Source organism: Nymphalis io, chromosome 18 (genome assembly GCF_905147045.1).
Source record: "Nymphalis io chromosome 18, ilAglIoxx1.1, whole genome shotgun sequence".
Taxonomy (NCBI): Eukaryota; Metazoa; Arthropoda; class Insecta; order Lepidoptera; family Nymphalidae; genus Nymphalis; species Nymphalis io.
Genome location: NC_065905.1, coordinates 6,191,709 through 6,214,117, shown reverse-complemented (window position 1 = coordinate 6,214,117; position 22,409 = coordinate 6,191,709). Strand labels below are relative to the sequence as shown.

The window sequence follows — 22,409 nt, the reverse complement described above, 5'->3', positions numbered from 1 at the left end:
CTTAAAATAAAACATTGTTAGATATTATCAATGATTTATTTATGAAACGGTTGTATAGATTTCTTCTGTCTCGCAACACATAAGACGCGTAATGTGATGTAATACAGGAGTTCTACTGCGCTCATCATACTGAAGCCCATGCAGAGACCGAGCAGACCACCTGTGTTTGCTGGAAAAAAAGTATAAATCAACAGAAGAGTGCAAAAACCTAATATAATAATGCTTTTTTTATAATAAATTTATTAAATCCCATTATATGAATAGTTATGGTCAGTCTCAAGGGAGATTATCCACCTGCCAAGGACATATTATTGTACAAGCAGTGTTCGCAGTTACAAGATCACTGCTGAGCTAAGGCCTTATGCAGATTTGAAGCTTACCACGCAGCACCAACGCGGGATGGGATACACTATGGGTATGTAATAATAATGTCCTCCAGACCGATTTCGGCCATGGCGGCCAATCTCAAGAGAGATTAGCCAACTACGCAGGAGATATTATAGTGCACAAGTGTGTGCGCAAACATAGGTGCACTCTCTATTCTCTAACTCTCATAATCCGATGGGACGGCAATCCAACGGGACCGGAAAGAGTTCAGGCGCAGGACCAACGGCTTTACGTGCTTTCCGAGGCACGGGGACTCCGGGCTGCTACTGAGAATTTTCTGATAGAAAAACCCAATAACTTTTTATTGGCCTGACCTGGGAATTGAACCCAGGACCTCCGGGTCTGCGGTCATACATCAAGCCACTAGACCAACAAGGCAGTCAATGAGTTATATTATCATCCGACGTTGTAACATACGACGTTGTGACATATGTTTTATCCGACTTGTAGTTTCCTCACGATGTTTTCCTTCACCGCCCAGCACGAGACGTAACTAACTAAATTATTAATTTCTACTATATTAAGTACTTTTATATAATCACGACTTACATAAAAATTCTGTGAGTCCAAATATTTCTCCTTTCGTGAATCTCATGAATGAATTATCTTCAAAGTAAAAATGAATCACTAACATGTTATCGCTGAAATGATATTTAAAAAAAAGTCAATAAAAAAGGAAAATATTTAGGTAAATAACTTTTTTTGAATTCTAAAATTAAAAGTTATATATAATAAAAAAATACATGTTAGATGATTCATATGAATAGGTAGGTACATAAAATGGATATTCGTGCGTGAAGTTATTCCATAAATTGATATGTCTATACATATATAAATATCAACCTGATCATTTGAATTGATTTGTAAAATATTTGTAATATAATAATTTTGTGAAAATGTAAAAAAAAAAACTAATAACAAGTGTTGTACGTCGGTTTTCGAAAAATCACAGATTAATACAACTAACAAAATTACAAATTGGGAACATTTTCAAAAGATACAAATATTTAATTATTACGTAAAATATTCTGAGGTTTTGTTTTGCGCTAGGTTGATACTTTTTATGTAGTGACCCACGAGAAATTTGCTTAGCATCGCACTGCTCGGTCTCTCGAAGTAAGAGATCTCCGTGCATGCCGGAAGACATTCTTCACAAGCACGTTCACGACCTGTCAACAATAGCTGTCTATTAATTTTGTGAACTGTTTAATTGTCAAAAGTTTCTTTTGTAATACAAAAGTACATACAAATGAACAAAGAAAAGCGATGGTCTGTTTAAGCAAATAAAGTAGTTGGTCAGAGGCGGCGTAAAGCATTAGCGAAGTGTCACGTGGATCACCGCCTACGGCCTCGCGATCCAGGGGCCCCATGCCCCAAAAGTTTATACATTATTTAGATGGCGTGAACGCGCTAAATAATTTTACACGTTAATTGAATCGATATTATTGACATAACTAAATATGTTTTAATTCAGCCTGGGCAAAGGGCCTCGCAAAATGCCCCGCCACTGCCCTTGGTCCTGTCTCATCTTTCTTCTGTGCTTTATGTTTTTCTTTTGTGATTATGAATATGGAATATTGAATACCAATTAAAGACCTGTTTCCGCACATGCTTGTACAGTATTTATAATACCTACATACATATTGCGTCGTCGTCTAATTTATGTTGAAATTTAGTTAATGATAGATCTCTTCCAATTGAAAATAATTGCATTCGATTGCATTGTTTTTCTGCTAAGCATTCAGCATTGTTGCCTTGTCCTTATGGATTATAAATGAAATAAAGGATTTGTACCAATCGATAACCTACTAATTTACGTGGTATGCGCGTTTTTTGTAATCGATATATTATTACAGCAGAACTATTAGCAAATTGTATGGAATATGTAAATTCAAGGTCTAAGGTTTATTTATCTTGACTCCTTCTTCAATTGGCATAGACATACCATTTCAATAAAGCCTTGCTGGAATCGTCTTTCACGATCGTCACGCAGATCAACTCTTTGGTGTTATTCAAGGCAAGTGGGATCGGAGTCTTACTTATCGCATAATGTTGAACTATTTATAAATATAATATTGATTAATATATATACCACTAGGAACATATTTCTTCATATTGCTGTAACATTTAGCGTCTGCTTTGCCACATACGCGAGTCGTTTTATTTTCTGAAAATAATAAATTTTAATTATTACAAGTTATTGTATTAAAGACGTTTTTTTCGATACATTCAAGAGAAAGAAAGCGGCGTCATTTAGCTTTATTGCGTTCTTAGATATCAACGGAAGTTTAAAATATGACGAAGGAAACTAGAAAAAAACGATAAATAAGTACGTAATCCCAATTTTCTTATCACGAGGGATATCAGAGCTATCCCAAAAAAACAACATTTATGTCTATTTCAAGAAAAAGATCATAGGAGCTGTTGGTCGACAATTTCAATTTAGAGGTCAGGTATCTCGATACACTTGCATTTTATAAGCAGTTTTTCCGACGTAATGACCAGACTAATAAAATAAATAGGTAAATAATTTATAGCATAATATAAAAAAAGCCGAGATTACTCAGTAATAAGAGCGCGTGAATCTTAACCGATGATCGTGGGTTCAAGCCCGGGCAAGCACCACTGAATTTTTATGTGCTTAATTTGTGATTATAATTCATCTCGTGCTTGACGTTGAACTAAAACATCGTGAGGAAACTTGCATGTGTCTATTTCAGTGAAATTCAGCCACATGTGTATTCCACCAAACCGCATTGGAGTAGCGTGGTAGAATAAGCTCCAAAGAAAAAAAAAGGGGGAGGAGGCCTTAGCCCAGCCGTGTGACATTCACAGACTGTTACTGGTTACTGGATAATATAAAAAAAGCATAATATTATGTAAGCGTCTAAAAACAAAAAATGTAACTGAAGACAATTGTTTTATTTGAAGTGATTTAGTAATTAAAATATTATACATGGTTTTTCCTATTGTGTTTATAAATTCCGAAAACTATAAGTAATTTATATGGTGTATTTTGATGGTTTATTAAAATTTATAGAAATAGTTTATAGTATCATTTTTAATGTGTAAACATCTTAGCACTCGGTATTCGGTAGAGGCTAATTGAGACTTCGAGCGTCAGATGAGTAAACGTAAGAATCCGAACGTCAGATGACAAGAGCGTAAGATTTCGAGCGTCAGATGCGACATCATAAGGTTTGTTATTGTATGTTTTCGTGTACCCAACACGGTGGGGCAAACTGAGACTGAAAACTCACATGTTTACACACCAATTCTCGTGAGTATCTTGGCACTCACATATTTTTTATGCATTAAATATAATTTATAAAGTAACACTTACTCGGCATGTAATAAAGCACACATTTACATACGTCCAACATAATACGAGCTTCACATTCCATTTCGCAGTTCCTCAGTGTGTAAGTTCTGTGAAGCAAAAATAGTCTTATATGTTATAACGATAACTTTAACTAAAATTACGTATTTTTGGTGTGTTTTGTTAATGTCTTGAGGGAAATCACTTAATAGGTACCTTCTGTTATTTTTTATTACGGCAAGAACATTACACGAAGATCTTTCTTAGACTTTTCATAGAAACTTATAGATTTTTGATGATTTGGTTAATATTGTCGCTAGTTACATGTATAGTTACATGCTATGTACTATTGACGTTCTAGTTTTATCGAGGTGTGAGACCTTGAGTAGTGTTATTTTATTTAAATGAAATTATTTACCTATAGAATACTAATTTCTGTTCACTAGAGAAAAGGCAAAGTCTTTTATTGACGTCGATAAATTTCAGGGTCGGCTGCGCATCTAGTATCCTCGGTTGTATTGCCACACGAGCCTCAATCCCGGGACCATATACCTCCCCAAGTTTTGCTATGTTTGGCGTTTCTGTTGGGTTATGTAGAAGTATCTGGAAGTTTATGAAAGATATCAACATATTTCAAATAAAAAATATTAACAAAGTAAAACCAATACTTATAATGTAATAGGTGAATATCAAAAATTGTTATTATAAAAAGGCGCGGGGGTAAATTAAAATTATATCTTTCGAAGTTTACGGTGTCATAAATGTGTAAAAACAATTGAATTTCGTTTGACTTTGATTGAATTTCGAGCACACGCGATTCTACTTAGAAATAATTCAAGCAAGCTATGAACTCAAAACTCAAAGTTGGAGATGGTATGATTAAAAAAACATACAATTTAAATCCATAATACAATTATTGTTACCAAAAATGCCGCTTAACAAAAGTAGCCGAGATGGCCTAGTGGTTAGAGCGAGTGAATCTTAACCGATGATCGTGGGTTCAAACCCGGGCAAGAACCACTGAATTTTTATGTGCTTAATTTGTGTTTATAATTCATTGTATATATATATATATATATATATATATATATATATATATATATATATATATATATATATATATATATATATATATATATATCTCGTGCTTGACGGTGAAGGAAAACATCGTGAGGAAACCTGCATGTGTCTAATTTCATTGAAATTCTGCCACATGTATTTTCTACCAACCCGCATTGGAGCCATGTGGTGGAATAAGCTCCAAGCCTTCTCCTCAAAAAAGGGAGAGGAGGCGTTAGTCCAGCTGTAGACATTAACAGGTTGTTACTGTTAACAAAAATCAATTTAAGTAGGTTTATTAAAGAATTATTGAATCGTCATGTTACAGTATATGAAATGTAAAAAGCTACATCCATGAATTCAACTAATTCATTCAGGTACGTAAGGTGTCAATGAATACACGGTAAGCTAACATAAGTTTAGGTATGTATGGTAATAGGTATGACGGCTGGACAAAGGACCAGTACGGTATGACGCCAAATTTAAGGGTTTACAGGATATTACATGATTACAGGTTCAGAAAAAAACGCATACCTTAAAACCTGTGCTTTTCGTGGACGCACAATAATATTCCGCAACATTAGCATCTAATACTAATGTTAAACCATGATCAGTTCCAATTCCTAAGCAGCGTTAAAGATTTGAAACGATTTAAACATAGTTATGAATAATTTGTTAATACTACGAGTGTAACCGAAATACAAAAAATCAACATAAATACAAAAAGGGAACTTCCCAAGTGTGTGAAAAAATATATGTATTTATATAACTTGAACTTAACAATATACTTAATAGACAGGTTTAAAGTTTTGGTACATTTGTAAACTTTCATATTGGGATCGCATCGGAAATATTCAATAGCATCAGTCATTACGCATATATATCATTATGCATATATCACGTACTTATCAATTAGGTATATTAAATTATTGCCCCTACTGCCTCGTTGGTTTAGTGGCTTGATATAACGCCGCAGACCCGGAGGTTCTGGGCTCATTCGGTCAGGTCGGGCCAATAAAAAGTTATTGGGTTTTTCTGTCAGAAAATTCCCAGGAGCAGCCCGGAGTCTGGATCATGTCGGATTGTCGTCCCATCGGATTATGAGAGTTAAGGAATAGAGAATGCACCTGTGTTTGCGCACACACTTATGCACTATAATATCTCCTGCGTAGTTGGCTAATCTCTCTTGAGATTGACCGCCGTGGCCGAAATCGGTCTGGAGGACATTATTATTATATTAAATTATTAAAAATATACATTTCTGGATTAGTATATAGGATATTTTATTGATATGAATAAATTATTACAATGTATTAATGAATTCAGATTTTTTAAATATATTTTACGACTACACTACGGTAATTTAAGGTAATACGATAAATATCTCAGTTTTAATTTTGCTTACAATTAAATGGGCATATTTTTTACATGTTAGAACTTCCACATCAAATCTTGCAGAATCATATATACAGATCGCATACGTTCAGAGATCGATCGGCAAGACAGACATTTTTTTTATTAAAACTGCATATGTACTCACCTTGTGCCCTCCATGGAAATCCGTCAGCTGGTGCATTTTCTGGGAATCCACTTTCAGGAGTCCAATCCACTGACGGTAATGGGAATGTTATGTTCATGTCATTTAGGTCCTTGCTAGGTTAGGAAATGTTTTAACTTTATAGAGACACTTTATAATTTACATATTTTCATTATTATTAGGCGCAACCAAGGCGCCTAGAAACCGATGAAAATGTAAAATCATTAACAATCATTTGCTTCAGAAACTATAAATAAAACTAAGTACTTAGTACCTATAATGTTTTTACCAAATGGTCGAATGAACTTACGGATTCCGGAACATATTTTCCCGATGGACAACGTTGAATGTGCAGCAAAGTCCTTCATCAGTGAGCTGGGCATTAAATAGATCCTGACAATTCATATTTGCTGAATTCCAAATACATAATGATAGCATTTCGTTGCAAGGTTGGGTTACCTACATTATTGAATATAATTACATTTTATACAATTTTATTATGATTTAATTCATCGGCCTAGTATTGTTTTTTATTACTCATTTAAACCAACCAGCATAAGTTTAATATATTTGGATAATTTGTATAATTTTGAAATAGATAAATTTAGAATTTACCATTTTTATGATTAGGGTTGTAAAAATATAATCGTATTAGGCGTTACAAGTTTTAATTGGTTTCGTAAAGATTTGATCGATTAATGTCCTAGTGTTAGATATGATTATTATTCGCTACATATTCACAGGTTTTCTTGCGATGGATTTGTATCCCGTCGAGCATGATGAAATAAAAACACAAATAAAGTTTATTCTATTGATTCTTCTTAACCCGTTAATTTATATAATTGTTTAACTAAATGCTGCACTTATTTAACTTACTTAATACCTTAACTGTCTCGTTTTTTTAAATATATAATGACGTGGATTCGAATTCTTTGTCGGAAAAATATGTTGCAATTTTCTATGCAATTAATTCTTAGTGTCGGCGCGGAGTAAGCTAGTTTAGTGTTATGGGTTTTATAATTGGAACTTAGTACAAACATTGATAAGAAAGGAGCGTGTGTGGTCCCAATCGGCACCTCCAGCAATATCATCTTCAAAAATATCAGCATCCGTCTGAGATGAGCACAGGCTTTCTAATAGCTTTTTGTCTATCGAATCGCTAAACACAAAAAAAATTATACACAACAATATGGAATGGAATGAAATAGGATAAAAATAATTGAAATCGCAATTCTTTAATATTTAAATAAATATGAAAATTGTAATAATAATATTAGCCATGGTCGGTCATTTTTTATAGATTACATTTGTACAGCTATTCTAATACCGATTAATGTCACTTCCGCATGGTTAAAAAGTAATTAATTCCGATGCACAAAACGTTGGCTCATCTATGTGGGTAGTACCTCACTCAGCATGCAGTTACTCTTCCGCAAAATAGCTATAGGTACATAGCATTTTAGATTAGTCGCTAACGTTTTTACGGCATAAGTTGTAGATGTTAGACGTTATACTTTTTGCAGTATCAGTGTCTATGTGCAAATCAACTTACCGTCGAGTGGGCGTTTTGCACCAAATAAACTCAAGTTTTATTAATATGTATTACTAATAATATTATGTTATTTATTTACCCAAATTTCATATATCGTTCAGCCACTGACTTCTTAGCTTGGTTAACATTGCAGATTGTAATTGCAGGGAATGGTAGCTTGTTAAGAGGCATGTTTTCCGGATTGATGCTAACAATCATAGGTGACATCCTCCATTTTGCGTAAACATTTAGAATGAAGAATCCTGCGCATATCAATGAACTACCGAACGCGATCAACCAGAAGAACCTATAATTTATATATATATTTTAATCCATTATTATTTGGTTCTTAAGTCCGATTTAGATAATGAGATATAATATATTCAAGAAAATGAAATTCACGCCTGTGAATTAGAATCTGCGAAGCGCATATACTTATATAATAATAATATTATATACTAAAAGCCTTCTCGAAATGCGTTGCATCTTATGTTATAAATTTTGATAAGAACCTTTTTAGTTTTGTAAGAATTATATTAAGTGACAATGGATTTTACGATATGATTAAAATATTTGTTTAATATAATTTGTTGAATTATACGCGAACTAATTCACCTTTATACAATAATAAATAATTATTTTATTAACTTACCGTTCAAACCAAGTTAGTTTTTTTTCACCGATATAGCGAAGACCGTGCAGTGTTGAAGTTAATAAATATTCTCGGAGGTCTTGACTGAAGGAACGATAAAAATTTAGATGACGTGAGGCTTTATCCTGTGCGAAATTTGGTACAATTAGCGTCAACCATCCATTACATCACCAGTGTAACAAAAGGGACATATCTTAGTTTCCAAGTTTGGTGGCGCATTGGCGATATATGGTATGGTTAATATTTCTAACAGCACTAATATCTATGTATGTGGTGGTGACCACTTCAATCAGGCGGTTTACTAGCCAGTATCTACCTAATAAAAAATCAATACGATACGTAGATCGATAACATTTAATGTATAATGCTTATTTTTGACTAAATGACTAAGTGTAATCCTATCAGCGTTAAATCTGGACTATAAACGTGAAGCTATGTAACCTAAACATTACATAAGAATTATTCAGCCTTATAATATAAAAAATGTATATTTATATTAAATATTGAGTTACCATATTATATATATCCAGTAAATAATATGATATGTTGATCACACTTTCAGGAAGCTTACTATTGAAATGATGAAATTGCATAATGCACATGAATTCTAATGTAACGAGATGTTAGCGACTGTTTTAATGTAAGACTAGTGTGATTAAAACCAATTCGCTTAATAACTTACTGACCTCGGTTTTATTACGACTCGGCGTTTTGTTTGTATTCCAGTCATACCACGGATTTGACGTTGATTGAGTAGCCCAGAAGTTTTGCTAAATAATGATAAACATTCGTTAATTGAATTAATCGTTGTTTCATTAATCACATTTCTCGAAATCAAGGTGCATGCCTCTAATTCTGATTTAACAAGACTTTATTCCTCTATCGGGACTTAATTGAGTTTAAGTTCTCAACTTTTCATATGTAATTAATATACCGTTTTAGAGTTATCCATTGGCAGTTTTTTTATCTTAGGTTTATGTTTGGTCAGCATTGTTTTATTAGAGTTCAATCAAAGTGTTTCGTATTGTGCTAGTTTATATCGGGAAAGACCGATCGACTAAAAACGAAAAGCAGCAACTTGCCATGATCTAACCTAATTCCACATTGTCAATGTTTGTGGTTTAATCGGTTGATGGCGGACATGACAAATCGACCTTGTTCCACCTTAGTTTACTTTCGATGGCAAAATTACACATTTTACAGGTATTCGTCGTTCTGACCTCATCATGTAATTATTGGTCTGAATAGACCGTAAATATAACAAACAGCATATACTAGTCTAATTATAATACTTAATTTGACATTTGCATGCAACTACACTTTATACAAAGTGTATTATCAGTAAATATCGATTATAAATTAGATAGCGAGTTTTACATGATGTACAAAATTTATATTGTATGTCAAGTTATATAAAACATTTTTTGATCGCTGAAACACGCTATGGTGTTTCGGTAAAAGTATTTCGAAGTAATCATTTTATTGTTAACCTTGATATCTACTTCAATTTATTACTAGCTGTATTCTTGATTACAAGCAATTAATGTTTTAGTGAAAAGATAATTTTTCCAAAAGGATAACTATTATTTTAAATTTAGAAATATTATTAGTAAGTGTTTTGTTTTAAAATCATAATTTATGATAATTCTTTTTTGTATAGTTGTGAAATTAAACTTCTAAGGGTGGTTTTTGTTTAAATAACAAGTATTTTTTTTAAATAAATCATTTTTTTATTTTTGTTTATTATATTTCGTTTATGCATACATATAATTATTTATTATGTACAAAATGTTCGTATAATAGAAATTTCTTAGGAAAAGTAACAAAAGCTACAGGAAGGAATAGTCTGACGCACTAGCACTTTGAAAATATTACTAAACGAAGAGGAGATCGAAGGAGAGAGGATAAATACACGTATCTCTAGAATGTCACATGCTCGCAGTCTTTGAGAGCGTGACACCCGAGAGGAGTGTAGTTACCCGGAAAGAAGAGAAGGGAAAAGAATCACCAGTGCTGCTGGGGGTGAGCGGGAGCAGCGTGGGCCACTTGTGAGTGGGCCGCTAAGTGAGCAGCGCGCGCAGCAGCAACCTCAGGGGTCTCAAGGATACCAGCGCCGTTTTGGGCAAGTCTGATTTGAGCGGGAGGGCCCTGCCAGGAAGGAGCACCGTTCCATTTGTTTTGAGCGGGGGCGTTCCATTGGTTGTGAGCGGGGGCGTTCCATTGGTTGTGAGCGGGAGCGTTCCACTGTCCGTTGTTGTTGGGTGCGCTGTTGGCAGCAGAGAGAGCGGCAAGGTGGGCGGCACGGGCCTGTGCTACTTCAGGGGTTTCAGCGACGGGAGCTGGGGCGTGTCCGGCAGCGTTCCATGCGGGAGCAGCGGGGGCAGCGTTCCATTGTTGAGCGTCACCGTTCCATTGGCCGGAGTTGTCGTTCCATTGGTTAGCGTCACCGTTCCATTGGCCAGAGTTGTCATTCCATTGACCAGAGTTATCGTTCCATTGTCCGGAGTTGTCGTTGTTCCACTGTTGAGCGGCACCACCGTTCCATTTCTGTTCACCACCCTGCCAGTATTGTTCGTTGTTCCAGCGAGGATCGTATGAGCCATCGTCTTGAGGGTTGGGGTTGTTTTGGGCGGCCTTTTGGAGGGCGGCGTAGTGGGCTGACCGAGCTTGAGCTACTTCGGGTGTGTCTAAGATGTTGCGGCCATCTTGTGACAGCGCAATGTTGGCTGGAGGGCCGGTCCAGCCAGAAGCATGGGCTCCACACGCCAGCGCCAAACAAGCTACAACAATCTGTAAAGAAAAACTTATATGTTCAATGGCTTAAGAATATATTTTTAAAAACTTCGTATCAAATAAAAAGTGGGAAAGTGACCTATTGGAATTGATTTATTTTCGAACAAATTATAATTATAAAATAAATTATTTTTAAAATAAAGAAATTACGTTTATTAATAGAAAAACTGTGCGACATTTTGTGTCTATATAAAAATTTCATTTTCATTTTATTTTTATTACTTGCGATAAGTTTCGTTATAAGTACTGAATACAACAATATTAAGATTTTTTGCATTAAAAATATGTTAATTTATATTACAAAAAAAAACTCCGATAAAAAGACCTCGAATTACGTACTTATTATGTAAATTGAGGTCCCAAAATGTCTTATTGTAATTTTATCTTTTGAATTACCTTTAATATGAACTGGTACATTATTCGATTGCCAATTTAATAGTGTGAACATAGTGCGGCACATATCAAAGCTAATACTTTAATTTAAATAACTTATTAAACGCAAAATGTCTTATCATGTATCGATAAAATTGTTTTTAAATAAATAAACTCATTATTTTAATAATATTGAGTAATAAATTAAATTAACTTATGCAAATACGGCTAAATAATGCTGTGTCATCTTTCGTATGCCTAGTTAATTATGATCAAAAAAAGAAATCAGTATTTAGCTAAATACCCGCTAAAAACGTTTCTAACTAAGACCGTAAATGTTTAAATAAAATGAAACTAATACAGAACCCTGATATGCCGTCGATTCAGGTGTAAAAAGCTTTATTAATCGCACATTTTATACATTTTATAATGATCATAAACTAATTGAATTAAATTAAACGGTTTAAAAGCTACTAACGATAGTCATACAGCATAACTCAAGCGTTTACTACATACCGGTATTTCTCAATAGTTTTTTTTATTGAATAAGAAATGAGAGCCCTTGTATTGTGAGAAATAATTTCAATGTTAACGAGTGGGCTTGGAAGTATGTGGTGATAGAGACTAAGCATTTGTTCTATAATACGTCCTAAATAAGGATAGAAAAATATTATAGATGTGATAAACAAAATTTATAATCATTATTGCTTGAAATGCAATAAAAAATTCCAAGTAATCATTTTTAAATTCAATATTATACAGGCTCTAAATGGCTTTATTATAAAGCAATGTGAAGTTATTTTACTGGAAATATAAGACAAAAAGTACGTTCTAAAAGAATTAAATTAATACAATGTATAACATTAAGTCCTAAATCTTTGTAGTAACGAAAAAATATGGCATTTGTTGATATTTATTTTCTGTTGATATAAATAACGTGAAAGCTAATATGGATGAAAATTCAATAGAGTTATTATGGAATTCGTGGCGAGCCTATGTTCAGAATCACGTAATGATGTCAGGGCTTGTGGTCATGTCCGATCCGATCACTCAGTCGAGTGAGATAATCAAATGACTAATTTAGACATCACTTACGTCAAATAATTAGAATAATAAAATTATGTTTTGTAATTTCTATTTAAATAATTCAATTATGTACAGTTTTTCACACGACATAAGAACAAAGATAATTTAATGTAAAAATTGTACAGATGTAAGACAAGCACGCGGAGTTACAAAATTTGAGATATAATCGCACGTGTTTGCGCTTCGACCTTCTTTTAGACCTTATCCCGTGTATGGTGAAATTAATTCATTCTCGATGATATTTTTGTTATATAGTTTAAAAAAAAACAATTCTATTAACTATTTTATTAGAAGTTAATATATTTTTTTTATTCTGGAAATGAACAAAAAATATTTCAGTGCGTAAATGATCGCACGCGCAAAACAAAGCAACAGTCAGTGCTTTCGTAGATAATTGATAATAAATAAAAGTAAAGCAGTACTAAGTGAATGGCGTCAAGGTCTGAAGGCTGTCCGAAGGTCACGGAGCAGGAAGCCAGCCTTCCGGACCTGCCCACCGCCACATAGTGACTGGTTTCCCTCGCATATCAATATGACATTTGTTTTTATTTTTATGTATCTCATGACTGTTCTATATAAGTATTGTTTTTTTTTCAAAGTAATTATTTAGAATTTGAAGTCGAACTTCCTAGAAAAACCCTTACAATTTCATATTCGAGCGTCGTATTTTAATTTCTTAGTTATTACTTCAAAAATAAAAAACGAGCGTTGTATTTTACTTTTGAAGTCTGTGAAAATACTAAATACTATATATAATTTCAAAGTTCAGATACAGTTCTTAATAGAGGTGGGCGTTTTATAATTTGATATAATTGGAATATCGATACTGCAAGTTGACGCGTAGGCCTGCCCTTCTAAATTAGCGTGCAATGGAATGCAGACAAAAAGCCAGTGAGCGGCGAGGCGAACGACAATAACAAACGACTTGTCCGGTAGTCTCCGGAATATTTTTCAAAGGGTTCCGATTTCAATAAATCATTGAATATTCTAAAAATGATGAATTTTCATTATCCTTCAAAGTATTAACATCAAAGTTCATTACAAAATAGAATCAAATTCCAAGGAAAATTATATTACAGAGGACAATTATCCATTATAAACTATTTCAGTTATCGCTTTTTTTATTTTTGTTTCGATAACATCGGCTAAAGCCGTTACAACACTAGCAAGTACTTGATGCACGATGCGTGAACGTTATGAATAAATTAGATGCGAAGCCGCAACCTTATAGCTTCAAGATTAAGATATCAGCGATGTATAAGTAAGGGATTGTGACTCGCGCGACTTGTCCATTTGACATTGTGCTTAAATGGATAATGAACAGACAGAGTTAATTGGTGATAGCTGTATGCGTTCACCTTACTATATTTGGACGTTTTACGTAGTAATTGCGATTACACATTAACATACGTTTTTTTATTTTAATTTTGAAAATATTTGCTCTTGAAATTGACGATAATAATATAAATGAGATGACTTATCAATATGTATATAGAATTCATATAAATATAATACGCTTTTTTATATTTACTTTCACGGTAATTACGTAAGAATTATATAATACCTTTGTCCTTGGTAGTATTGTTATAGGCTTAACATTATAATTTAAACGAGAGTATGTATTTATGTTTATAGGAATATTAGTTGAATTTTAACTCTAAGCTTCAAGTTGAACTTACAAATAATGTATGTTACAACGAAAAACATATAGATTTCGGCATTATATAAATTGGAAACATTTTTTTAAAATACTAATACAAAGAATTGACGCCACGCATTTTCTAAGGATTGCATCAATCGATAACTTTCAATGTCATTGAAACGCGCACGCGCAGGGTGGCGTCGGTCCGCGGGAATATTTGTGCTCTGATTCGCTGCGGTTGAAACCTTGTAACAAAAAAATCGTTGCTAACTCTATCACCAGTTTATCTATATCGAAACTGCGGCTTTGTCGATATATTTTTTATACGGTGGTTATTTATATATACACACGAGATTCGCAAAAGCTACTCTGATGTGTAACTTTTCACATTTTTCTTTTTGAAAAATTCAAGTGAAGAAAATATAAGTAAAGTTAATTCTGTAGTTACCTACTCTAGTCCATAATATGGAAACACACATTTTGTGTACACATACACAACTAACTAATCGTGAGCGTGCTGTATGCATATGAGGAAACATTTAAAACGGAGCGCGAAGTAAAAAAATATTTCAGTGACAATGACCCGCAAGTCGCGTGCTGCGCGGGCGCACGGGCACTCTCAATAACTTTTTAATTTACGACATGGTCGTTACGCTAGTTTACACCAGTTATTGTAATATGTCTGTTCACTTTAAATTTCCCTAATGTTAAAGGGTATCTTATATAAATTAATAATATTTTGACTTTATAGCAGATTTTACTTTTTAAATTGAACTCCAGTTTTCGGTTCTTACAATACAATCCATTGTCAAAGAAACTATGAGATATTTACGCACTAAATAACCAAAAAAACAATAATTAGTATTTATAACATTAACATTTCTTATGTCTAATGTTCTTATGGAAATTAAATTAATTATAATAATTTTATTAAAAATTTTCTTATCAACATTATCAGTTTCTTAGCATTTTTTTACAAATCGATCGTATAATATTATTTAGTTTAGACGACGGAATGTTAACATTTATCTCGACGCTGTTAACAGTATTATATTGCTCGTTTATCGCTTTGAAAGCTTGTGAAAGAAACAGCTTGTTGTGCTGTCACATAATTAGGTTATAGACTCGCTTAGACAGGGTGGAGGTCAGTTATCCCGCAGCTTTGTATTAGGCGAGGCTGCTAAACAAAGTACAGCGACTGGTTTGATAAGAGATACAGCAATAAATTAAGTTATAACATTCAAACTACCACCGGCGCGCAGTTAATCATTCGAAATATATATCAACATTAACATAAGTGATCTATACGAGATAATTAGATTGCCATTAATCATTAACAAATAGTATCAAAAATATATTATTTTTTTCATAGTAAAATACGAAATGGAAGAAGAAATTATAGTAAAAAATGTACTTACCATGGGGTTCATTTTGAAATAAGAATTAAAGCACAGAAGTAAAAGATAGAAAGAGTTATATATTTCGAGTTTTGTTTTTTTAATAGCGCTGCTGAAAGACTAGTGTCTTCCAGGAATCGCTATGTTGAATGAAGTGCAACTTGCGTCTGATTGAAATGAGGGCGGGAGCGTGTTTTTATACTTCGGCGCGTGCGCAGAGGGGGTGGCCGTAGTTCGCGCGTGAAAGTATTGGGACATGCCATTGATAATAGGCGAATATGATAGATTCAAATTTCAATGGCAGACTTTTTGGACTTAATGCGGCGTGTGGTGTTCAATGTTTTAAATTAACGAGTGTGATTGTGGTTCGAATTAATTCTTAAGAATTATTATTTTATAAAGTGAAAAGTAAGAGTAATAAATACGGTTATATTACAATTTTGTATTGAGTGCAGTTGGAGAAATAAAAATCTTATTAGCTTTTATTATTCATAATTCATAATAGTCGTCGTTCTAGATTCACTTGTGAAATAAATACAAACTGTGATAGTTACCAAGATAATAAACTTAAGTTCCGATTTGTTTGTTTGTTAATATTCATAATATTGTATTCTAAATATAGATTTTATTCCTAAGCATATTTTTATGAAAGTTCGTTTGTTAATTTCTTATGAGATCATTACGAAATTTTCTAAGCAGAATACATATTAATAAAAATATAGATAGTAATTAACAGTGTATTCATTTCTATATTTAATTAATTTTTATCTGAGTCCAAATTTGAGCGATTTATTACCTGATTAATGAGTTTCAAAGTGATGGATTCCTGAATCAATTCTATCATCAGATCAGATGAACTATCATTTTATTGATTCAAATCAATTCGACATCCTAGATTTGTTTACATTTTGACTTAAGTTACATATCGTTTAAGTTTATGTTAATAAAATTAATTTAATCACATTATTATAAATAATGCGCTGATTATCGACATTGATCTTAATATTTTATTGCCAGAAAACCTTTGCGGTCCTAACGCGGTTAATAATTATACATTATTGTAATATATTCATGTATTTAAGGCATATCATATTTAATGTGTTTTAAATTTTTAAGTAAGACGTTTATTATTTAGAATAAACTCAACATACATAAATAATAAGCCGAGATGGCCCTGTGGTAAGAACGCGTGAATCTTAACCGATGATCGTGGGTTCAAACCCGGGCAAGCACCACTGAATTTTCATGTGCTTAATTTGTGATTATAATTCATCTCGTGCTTTACGGTGAAGGAAAACATCGTGAGGAAACCTGCATGTGTCTAATTTCACTGAAGTTCTGCCACATGTGAATTCTACCAACCCGCATTGGAGCAGCGTGGTGGAATAAGCTCCAAACCTTCTCCTCAAAAAGAGGAGAGGAGGCCTTTAGCCCAGCAGTGGGACATTCACAGGCTGTTACGGATACATAAATAACAGCTACGTTATTTTGTGTCGCATGGAATTTCACCTGTACCTTATTTTATTAAATGTGTAATTAATGTAACAAAATTACGAGCCTCGATGCCTGAATAATAAAGCTATTTTTGTTATTATCATTTATGAATATTACTTTTGAGAAATATATTATATTTATCGATGAAATAATATATATTTTATATTAATTGATGTTCTACTATATTAATCCAACATAAAAATCCCGACGACTTGGCTTCTTTATACGAAGGGAATTTTCTTTACATTACGTGCAATAAACTTTAGACGTTTATAAATACTTCTTTAAAAATATAACTTCTATCAAATACATAAATACTTCTTAATTAGTCTTTACTTGCATTTATTATACATCACGTCTGTTTGACGCTTATAATAATATTATTATTATAATATTATAAGCGTCAAACAGACTATAATATTATTAATAATAAACAGAATATAATATTATTGTTAAACGCTTATCGCTACAAAACCGTTGAAGTCTTTACTAAAGAAATGATTGAAATTGAATAATTTAAATCTTTTTCTTCAGGAGATCGAAAATAATTACCTAAATAATAGAAAATCAATTATTTTCTTGTTATTATACATGTGAGTATAAGTAGATATATACGGTATTCATAGACACATATTGTACATATTTTCAATTCAATTGTTTTTTGCTTGAAATTTAAACTGACACTATATTACGCTAAAATTGACGGATAAAATTTAAGGAATATAAGTATTTTCCTACGTGTAAAAGACAACGTTAAATATTTTTTTTAGCGGTACAATAATTGTTGAATGGGTGGTACCCACTCAGAGGCTTGCACAAAGCCAACCCACTAGTGTGCTTAAAGCTTCATAAAAACCAAGTCAACTTTTTTCATTTTGGCTTTGTTAATATAGATACATAAAAATTCGAAATATCTCAATTACATGATCTTTTCAGTAAAATAATTCATCAACTGTTTCTGAAACAGTAAATTGTAATTGCTTAATATTAAAAAGACAAGAATATTTTTTTTCTATAGCAACGGAAGTATTTCGCGTGATTTTCAATCGTTACTCTCGTTGCTGTTAATTATAATAGCCACTTTAAGAAAAACATAGTTATACTTATTTACTTCCTACTTTCCCTATTGCCTATTATACATATTTCATAAAAAGATAATAAAATTGGAGTATTAATTACAGTGTTGTGATTTCCTAAAATAAATACAAAATGATAACCCGCGTATTTATTATATCATTTAAATAGAACCAAGACGGCCTAGTGGTAGCTTGCGAGTCTTAACCGAAGTTTGCCGATTCAAACCGGGGCAAGTACCACTAAATTTTATGTACTTAGTACTCGGCACTGAAAGAGAGCATCGTGAGGAAACCTGCATGTGTCTGATTAAAAACTTCCACAAGTGTATCCACCGATATGCATTGGACCAGCATGGTGAAATAAGTTAAATGTAATAGTAATTTTGTATGTGAAATATTGTTTATCTTTTAATCTGTTTATGTGGCTAGTCTTTTAGAGAAGGTGAGTGCTCCCCGCAGGAACTATCAATTTCCTAATGAGGATGAGGTTGTCTGAAATATTAACTTAATTCGTTTCATATATATAGTTTCGACCCAAAACTTGGGGCAAGTTAGGTATGGTATGTCCTTTTCTGTACCCAGACAGACAGACAACGTGTATGCAAAATTTCTTGATGATCGGTTTAGTAGCTTAGATGTGAAAGCGTAACAAACCAACACACTTTCGCATTTATAATATCCGTAGGGATTGGGATGTCTATTATAAAATATATTATTTTAAAACTAGTTCCTCATGTGCATTTTGTATAAAGCTTACTATTTATCTTATTAAATAAATATTAACATGAGACATTTTAATTATTCAAGATGCCCAGCGGATACCATTGCTGGTTGTTAATGTGCTTTATTGTGCAATCAAAATGCCTTCGTTGCTAAATTAAAAAAAATGTAAAGAACCACTTGTGTGCTAAAAGTTATTATACAATTAATGAATTTATGGATGATAGCACACCTTGGGAATGAAATGATCGCCTCCTGGCTATTTTTTTTACACTGGAAATTTGTAAACGAAATATGATATAAAAATAAAGCCCGCTGAGTTTCTTTCGACGGTTCTTTTCAGGGCTGGGTGTTTCTTTTTCCACCAGTGGTAGTTTCTAATTTGACTATCAGTAAGTAAGTTCTATGTTGAATAAAGTATTTTGATTTTAATTTGTGTTCACAACTAACCCGTGCTCGGCGGTGAAGTGAAAATAGTCGAATTTCTGCAACACATATCCGCTCATCTGCAAGAGCAGCGAGATGGTATAAAGTCTAAACATTTTAGAGAAATGGAAGGAAGCTTGTACTCAGCGTAGTGGGAAACTTACATACTGTTTAATTAAACTATGGCAATTTAAACAAAAATTCCAAAATAATGCAGATAATTGCGATTATATTTCGCGTACTTATTAAATCACGTAAAATATTGACATTATTTAGTGAAACCAAAATAGTTAAGTCAACGAAGTGACGGTGTAATATTGTAAAGCAGATTTATCGTATGATTATTATCCTTATGACACCGAGAAAACACATCACAATAAGCTATTTATTTTATGATTGTGAAACCGGTCAAGTGCGTGAAATATTTGTATTGTGATATTTTTAACTTTTATTTATAAATAATCGCAATTTCATATTTACAAAAGTAAGTAAGTAGTAACTTTAAAATAGACTGAGAAATTATTAAAGTTTTATTGTATTTATTAAATATTACAATATACCATTATATGAGACATCCGTTGGTAAGTGTAATCACACATTGTTATAGGCATAGTAAAAAGTATGAATAATAAATCATACCGTAAACACATCACTAACCATGGGATTTATAATGTTCGTTTTTTTTTTGTAGAATAGGAAGGCAGACGAGCATATAGGCCACCTGATGGTAAGTGGTCACCAACGCTCATAGACATTGGCATTGTCAGAAATGTTAACCATCGCTTGCATCACCAATGCGCCACCATCCTTGGGAACTAAGATGTTATGTCCCTTGTGCCTGTAATTACACTGGCTCACTTATCCTTCAAACCAGAACACAATAATACCAAGTACTGCTGTTTTGCGGTAGGATATCTAATGGGCCAACAGTATATTCCAGTTTGAAAATCTATCGATCGATCAAATAACATCCATAACACTGGCTCACTCACACTTCAAACAAGATTACAAAATAAAGATGTAAATGTATAATAAATATATTTGTATAGAAATTATACTTTTCTAACCTCTTTGTATTATCATTAAAACTATATAGTGTCTTGTATATGACGTTCTATTATAATTATTTTATATAAGAGCTATAATTTATACGACATTACGTTACTGACAGTTATGAAACCATTTCATGTGCTATAAAAGTCCATTTAAATAAAAAACACATACTTTATATTTCTTTTATAAGTACACATAATTTACAAAATAATTGCTTATGGTATAATATTTTCTAAATATTGCAACGCATGCAGGTTCAACCTCAGACTTATTAGACTTATTACTTGAAAGGGAAATTTTGAGTAATGCTAAGTGGTAAGTTTTGTGATAATTTAAAGTGACAGTTTATTTTTTTTTATGTCGAGCGAATGTCTTTAAGTGACATCCTAGAGTGATTATAATTTGTACAAACAAAAATCGAATTCTTCAAATAGAAATTAAGTGATAATCGTAGTGAATTAATATAAATGTTTAATTAAATTACGTTTACTTCGTTAAAGTTAGTTTAGTTTCGAACCTTAAAATATAACTATAATTAAAGTCACAAAAGATTTACAGCATATAAGCCTCCTAGTTAAAATTGAAATTTAACCTTCTTTAAATAATGAAATTTGTTGAGGTTTAAGTTAACTTCCTAAAATTACATAACTTCGAGATATGGTGAATAAGAATAATATTATTAAATAAAAGCCTTTGAATGTACTACTGCTAGGAAATAGTTTCTTTTCTTGTTAAGAAAGGTTGGAACTTATTTAACTACGCTGCTTCAGTGGGTAATGGTATTTTTTGATGCTAAAGGTAAAAGGCGTATTGTGAGATGGCCAATATTGGCGATGTAAGGAATGGTTAATATTTCTTACATGGCCAATGCGCCACCAACCAAGGGAACTAATATATTATGACTCTTGTGCCTGTCGGGAGGTCACTCCCTCCTGCCACGAGTGCAGCGCGCCTTTGGACACGGCGCGTCACACCCTGATTGAGTGTGCTGCATGGGGGCCTCAGCGCCATTACCTGGCGGCCATTGTAGACGGAGACCTTTCGCTGCTGAGCGTGATAAATGCCATGATCGGTAGCAAGAGGGGCTAGAAGGAGATGGTCTCTTTCTGCGAAAACGTCATGTCGCAGAAGGAGGCCGCGGAGCGGGAACGTGAGAACAGTGCTTCCGCTGACCCGCTTCGCCGAAGAAGACCGGGGAGAAGACTTCGGCGCTATGCAAACCTTCTCCTCCCGCCGTAAATGTCGCCAGGGCTAGGGGGTGTCTGTAACCCGAGAACCCCTTAGAGTTTGGAGGTCTGCAGAGGTAGGCCTACCGTCGGGACGTCACGGTAGTATGCGCAAGCGATTCCGTGGCGTCCCCCGAAAAGACGGTGTGGGTATAGCTGGTTTTTTGGTGGGTATTCCGGCGCCTTCAGCGGCGGCGAGCCCCACATACCCCCCCACTTCAAGTGGGGGAAACGCGTAAATGCGTTTTTCCAGCGGAAAAAAACTCTTGTGCCTGTAATTACCCTGGCTCACTCTAACCCGATCGTAAACGCAACTACAAACCTTCGGGTGTTGCATGTGTCCATGGGCGGTAGTAGTCTCTTTCCATCAGGTGAGCCTCCAGCACGTTTGCCCAATCTTACATAAAAAAATACTAAGTCTTGCTGTATTATATGTAATCCAAAATCTACCACACATTTTTGCTGCAATTTTTAACATTGTGGATAAAATTTAGAGCTACACTTATTGAATTCATTGATTTATTAAAGAAATAATCCATTTGGCACAAAAGCTGTGTCATTCTTAATACCGTCATTTATTACGGATTTCAACGGCCATGATTGTTGTGCTGAATTTATTTCCGTCCTTACTTTATATAT

General features: G+C 33.4%; 2 protein-coding genes across 2 annotated transcripts; both read right to left on the bottom strand.

The window, feature by feature from the left end:
* Positions 1-35: 35 nt before the first annotated feature.
* Positions 36-9,437, bottom strand: LOC126775676 (pickpocket protein 28-like). Its single transcript, XM_050497740.1, has 14 exons — positions 9,420-9,437; positions 9,172-9,255; positions 8,486-8,610; positions 7,934-8,140; positions 7,341-7,461; positions 6,613-6,761; positions 6,306-6,418; positions 5,300-5,388; positions 4,125-4,309; positions 3,731-3,816; positions 2,480-2,554; positions 1,406-1,556; positions 937-1,028; positions 36-169 (listed from the first exon to the last, which is right to left on the bottom strand). The coding sequence occupies exons 1-14, from the start codon at positions 9,435-9,437 to the stop codon at positions 36-38; spliced, it is 1,629 nt and encodes a 542-aa protein (XP_050353697.1).
* Positions 9,438-10,192: 755 nt separating this feature from the next.
* Positions 10,193-15,952, bottom strand: LOC126775327 (pupal cuticle protein-like). The gene is made up of 2 exons (XM_050497174.1): positions 15,797-15,952; positions 10,193-11,275 (listed from the first exon to the last, which is right to left on the bottom strand). The coding sequence occupies exons 1-2, from the start codon at positions 15,806-15,808 to the stop codon at positions 10,490-10,492; spliced, it is 798 nt and encodes a 265-aa protein (XP_050353131.1). The 5' UTR covers positions 15,809-15,952; the 3' UTR covers positions 10,193-10,489.
* Positions 15,953-22,409: the final 6,457 nt, after the last annotated feature.

Bases quoted from the DNA above. Each gene is read 5' to 3' on its own strand.
- LOC126775676 (XM_050497740.1), bottom strand. The intron at 3,817-4,124 runs GTAAATAATTTC...TTTGCTTCACAG, and splicing joins CAGAAATTAGTATTCTATAG to AACTTACACACTGAGGAACT. The intron at 170-936 runs GTAAGTCGTGAT...CTTTTTTTCCAG, and splicing joins TGGACTCACAGAATTTTTAT to CAAACACAGGTGGTCTGCTC.